This window comes from Macaca thibetana, chromosome 8 (genome assembly GCF_024542745.1).
Source record: "Macaca thibetana thibetana isolate TM-01 chromosome 8, ASM2454274v1, whole genome shotgun sequence".
Classification (NCBI taxonomy): Eukaryota; Metazoa; Chordata; class Mammalia; order Primates; family Cercopithecidae; genus Macaca; species Macaca thibetana.
In genome coordinates this window covers 100030641-100035699 of record NC_065585.1, presented here as the reverse complement: position 1 = coordinate 100035699, position 5059 = coordinate 100030641, and the positions used below count along the sequence as shown (strand labels likewise).

The 5059-nt window shown below is 43.4% G+C and overlaps 1 protein-coding gene across 1 annotated transcript; it reads right to left on the bottom strand.

Moving 5' to 3' along the window:
• Nucleotides 1–412: 412 nt before the first annotated feature.
• LOC126960700 (vomeronasal type-1 receptor 3-like) lies at nt 413–1321 on the bottom strand. The gene is given in 1 exon segment (XM_050800330.1): nt 413–1321. A coding segment is annotated over 1 exon segment (909 nt).
• Between the last annotated feature and the right edge of the window lie 3738 nt (nt 1322–5059).

Below are 5059 nucleotides of genomic sequence, written 5' to 3'. Positions count from 1 at the left end.
GAAACCCCATCTGTACTAAAAATACAAAAAATTAGCCGGGCGTGGCGGCAGGTGCTTGTAATCCCAGCTACTTGGGAGGCTGAGGTAGCAGAATCGCTTGAACCTGGGAGGTGGAGGTTGCAGTGAATTGAGATGGCACCACTGAACTCCAGCCTGGGTGACAAGAGTGAAACAATCTCATAAAAAAAAATTAATAAAATCATTTTCAAAACATTTAGTCTACACCTGCCATTCTCACCCCATGACAATCCTACGAAGGCAGAGGCTCTGTTTCCAGATCACACTCTCTGTCATGTGACTGCTCACAGTGGTGCTTCAACCTTGGCACAGGGAGAGTAAATGACTGCACAGTATAGAAACAATCAAGACAGCCCACATAAACTAGAGCTATCCGACTAGCTTAGGAGATTGTCTAGTCCTTCCACAGCAGGCAGAGCTGAACCTGAATGCCCTGGGCATTGCCCATGAGGACAAAGGGGCTGACTGTGGGGAAACAGGCAGTGGTCAGTGCAGACGTGTTCATCAGCTACCAGCTGGGATTAGGGTACTTAGCCAATAATGGTGTGAAGGCAGAGGAGAGGGTACAGAATGATGTAAAAGTGCTCACTAGAACAAGAATGCTTTGGGTCACTCTGAACTCAGGGGCGGACCTGGGGGGGAGGTTAGTCCTGTGAAGGTGTTGAACCCACTGCCTGTGCCTGTGCAGAATAAAGACCATGGAGCTGCTGGCCCAGGTGGTGAGGCCCAAACACAAAACATCGTAGGATCATGACAACATTATATGTACTAATCCTGTAATTCTGTTATTACCTACTGCACAACAATATCCCAAATCTCTTTTCCATGTGTTATTTTTGTTACTCCACTTGTCAGTCATACTCCTAAGAAAAACGATATTTACCAGCATGTTCAGTGCCCAGCACAGGAGGGTGAAGGCCCCAGTGTATCTGGGAGCTTGTAGTTTCAGCTCTGCCCACCTGGACTTTGTGGGGCCGATCGTGATGGCCTGGAAGATACTCAGGAGGCAGGTGGTGCCCATGCACACACCCCGCCCACTCTGTGAAAACAAAACAAATTTGCACCCAATGTCACTGAGGAAATGTTTCAGCCCCAAAGTGGCCGTTGCTTGTGGGACTCCTTTAGAGAGAATGACCAACGAGTTGGCTACAGTCAGGTGCTGGAGAATCAGATCTGTGGACTTTAACATGCATCTGGTGAAATAAAGGAAACTATAATGATAAAGAAGAAAGCAATTGCCCAGGAATCCTACTGTGGCTTGAGATAATAAGATCACTCCTATTGTCACATCCCTGGTGGCCATTTGCCATTTTTCAATGACTTATCATCCTATTCAGAGTGAGAGGATCCTGTGTGAAAACAGGAGGCCTGTTGTACCATGGCAACTGAAATCCACTCTTGTGGACCATAGTTTTCAAACCATCAATTTCCCTTTTTCTGAGAGTTTTGCTATAAAAATATATATGTAGGCCGGGCGTGGTGGCTCAAGCCTGTAATCCCAGCACTTTGGGAGGCCGAGACGGGCGGATCACGAGGTCAGGAGATCGAGACCATCCTGGCTACCACAGTGAAACCCCATCTCTACTAAAAAATACAAAAAACTAGCCGGGCGAGGTCACGGGCGCCTGTAGTCCCAGCTGCTCAGGAGGCTGAGGCAGGAGAATGGTGTAAACCCAGGAGGCGGAGCTTGCAGTGAGCTGAGATCCGGCCACTGCACTCTAGCCTGGGCGACAGAGCGAAACTCCGTCTCAAAAAAAAAAAAAAAAAAAAAAAAAAAAAATATATATATATATATATATATATATATATGTATATATAGATACACATTCCTAGCATAAGAGTGTTATAACAGTGTTTTATGTATAACTGTTACAACAATTCTCTGAAGTGCTTTACTGTTCCCATTTGACAGGTGAGGCAATCTCGGGCACAGGAAAGCTGAATGACACTCCCAAAGTCACTTCCTTGTAAGAGGCAGTGTCAGAAGTTGCTAGTGTACTATGCTGGCTTAGCAGCAGACATATTTATTTATTTATTTATTCTGAGATGGAGTAGAGTGCAGTGGTACGATCTCGGCTCACTGCAACCTCTGCCTCCCAGGTTCAAGTGATTCTCCCACCTTAGCGTCCCAAGTAGCTGGGATTACAGGCGCCCGCCACCTCACCTGGCTAATTTTTGTATGTTTAATAGAGACAGGGTTTCACCATGTTGGCCAGGCTGGTCACAAACTCCCGACCTCAGGTGATCTGCCCTCCACGGCCTCCCAAAGTGCTGGGATTACAGGCATGAGCCACTGCGCCCAGCCCAGATACATTTATTTTTTAAAACAATCCACATACTTAAAAAAATATTTTGTATCTCATGAGTCTTTTAAAGAATGGTTGTGAGTCTTGTTTTTCTTTTCAATTGTGATTGAAAACAACATTGCTTGTTTTCTAGGCAAGCATTACAGTGATTAGAGATCTAAGTAAAATATAGATGGGCTGATTTTAGTATAACCTTAGAAGAACAATTATAGAAACCAAATGGAATTTATTGAATGCACAAATGGAATTAAAAGAGGAGATTCTTTCCATGTTAACCAAGAAGGAGCTCACAATAGAATGAGCGTGTGCTAAGCAAGGGAGCAGGAAAACGAGTGGGAGTGAAAACACTGCAGAGGAGTAACTAAATTACCATGAGTGTAGAAAGAAAATGAGTATTCGTGAATGCAAAAATATCAAATACAGTATTTCAGTGTCAGACTGGTTTACTATATTAAAACACAAGTCCATTATGCAAAAGAAAAACTAGAGGTAAAGATTGTACATTGACTCAAAATAGTACTAAGATGAGCACTGAGCCTGGGAATGGCATGAAAACATTTTTAAACCAGAGGAAAGATGACAAAACAATGGAATTCTGAAAACTGCTAAAGAGTGTAACTTTTTTTTCTAACACAAAAACCTAAGATCAGTTACCTTTCTTTGCTGACTTCATGAAGGAAAACAATCTCACCATAATAAAGAGACAACAGATTTTTTTTTCTGTCACGACACAAGTTATGGTCTCCATTTGGTATATTCTATGCACAGAGTTGGTGAAAACACTGTATTTCCTATTTCTGAACATAATAAAGTAATTCAATCAGCTACATCTTATACATGATCACAGGCATGGAGGTGTCATGGAAACAAGTCTACAAATCTTAGAAATGTTCATGTAGGCCGGGCACGGTGGCTCAAGTCTGTAATCCCAGCACTTTGGGAGGCTGAGATGGGCGGATCACGAGGTCAGGAGATCGAGACCATCCTGGCTAACACGGTGAAACCCCGTCTCTACTAAAAAAAAAAAAAAAAAAAATACAAAAAACTAGCCGGGCGAGGTGGCGGGCGCCTGTAGTCCCAGCTACTTGGGAGGCTGAGGCAGGAGAATGGCGTGAACCCGGGAGGCGGAGCTTGCAGTGAGCCCAGATCGCGCCACTGCACTCCAGCCTGGGTGACAGAGCAAGACTCCGTCTCAAAAAAAAAATAAAAATAAAAAATAAATGTTCATGTAGATAAGACAGAGCAGCTGGCAAATTAATTTCCAAATTATATTAGAGAACTTAAAAATAGGCTAGGTGTGATGACTCATGCCTGTAACCCCAACAGTTTTGGAAGTTGAGGCAAGAGGATTGCTTGAGGCCAGGAGACCAGCCTGAGCAACATAGGGAGAGCCCGTCTCTACAAAATTTTTTAAAAAATTTGCTGAGTGTGGTGGCACATGCCTGTGGTCCCAGTTACTCAGAGGGCTGAGGTGGGAGATCATTTGAGTCAAGGCTGCAGTGAACCACAATTGTACTCTGGCCTGAGCAACAGAAAGAGACCCTGTCTCAAACAAACAGAAAAGATTTCATGACTTTATTGAAACCAACAATGATGAACAGTGAGGATTACATTAAATGAGAAGCAGTTAGGGGCTGGTTTATGGTCTTGACCTCCATTCCTTCTCCATGAGTCCAGCCCATGACTCAGTGATTATTTCCCTTTCCCTGCATTGCATTGGCACTGACTTAGTTTCTAGCCCAGAAGAATACTGTTTCCCAGACAAAAGTCCTTGCTCCATCTCCCAGTACACTTCCTTCTGGTGCAGGCTATGCCTTCTAGACTGAAATAGAAAATACTCACCTGATTTTTCCCTAGCTGCTGGGACAATGGGTGCAGGGTTATGCTCAGGACAGCCAGCAGATGAGTGTGTGGAGGGAGGCAGCCAGCTCTCATATCTATGTGTCCTGTGACCTCACCATTTCTCAGCACTTCAATGAGCATTTCACCTGTGGCAACAATGACAGTGCACACTTGGGGAGCTAAAGCTATTTTAAAGAAACTTTGTCCCAGTTACCAATGACCAGAAACAAGTACAATTTTCTAGTGGGCATCTCCAGAGAGATAAGAGTGTTTGGCAGAGGCTCTTGCTTTCCACAATTCCTGGAGGCAGCAGGAAGGGGCACCCAAAGAGGGAGCAGGAAGGGCTGAGTCCAGACTGAGGGGCTGGCAGCAGAGCATCTTACTGGAGTCTGTGCTTTCCTGAGATGGTCCGCTATGGAAAACCCAATTTTCTGTTAATCCTCAGATTCCTGAGCCAAACTATTATTTGATTATGAACAGAGAAATGAGATCATGCCAAGAACTTGAGAAGGATGTGTCAGCAGGTTACAGTGCAGACAGCAACTTGAAATCCAATACTGATAGGAAAAACAAATGGAAACAAATTTGGGCAATTCAATGTAAATTATGCAAATGTAGATGTTATATATTCTATAAATACATATTTTATCAACATTTACCCCAGAGAGATAGAAGTTCTAAATTGTACAATATTTATAAAAGAAACAAACGTTTATCAGAGTCCCTCACATACGCAAAAGCACCAAGTTCATATGATCCAGAGAGAAATTCTACTAATGAACTAATTGGTAAACTGATGCTACCTAAACTATTCAAGTCTTAAAGTAGTCTATCTTTCCAACAGTTTTTAGGAAAGGTGCATAAAGGTGACATGAAAACTTACCATGGTTTGA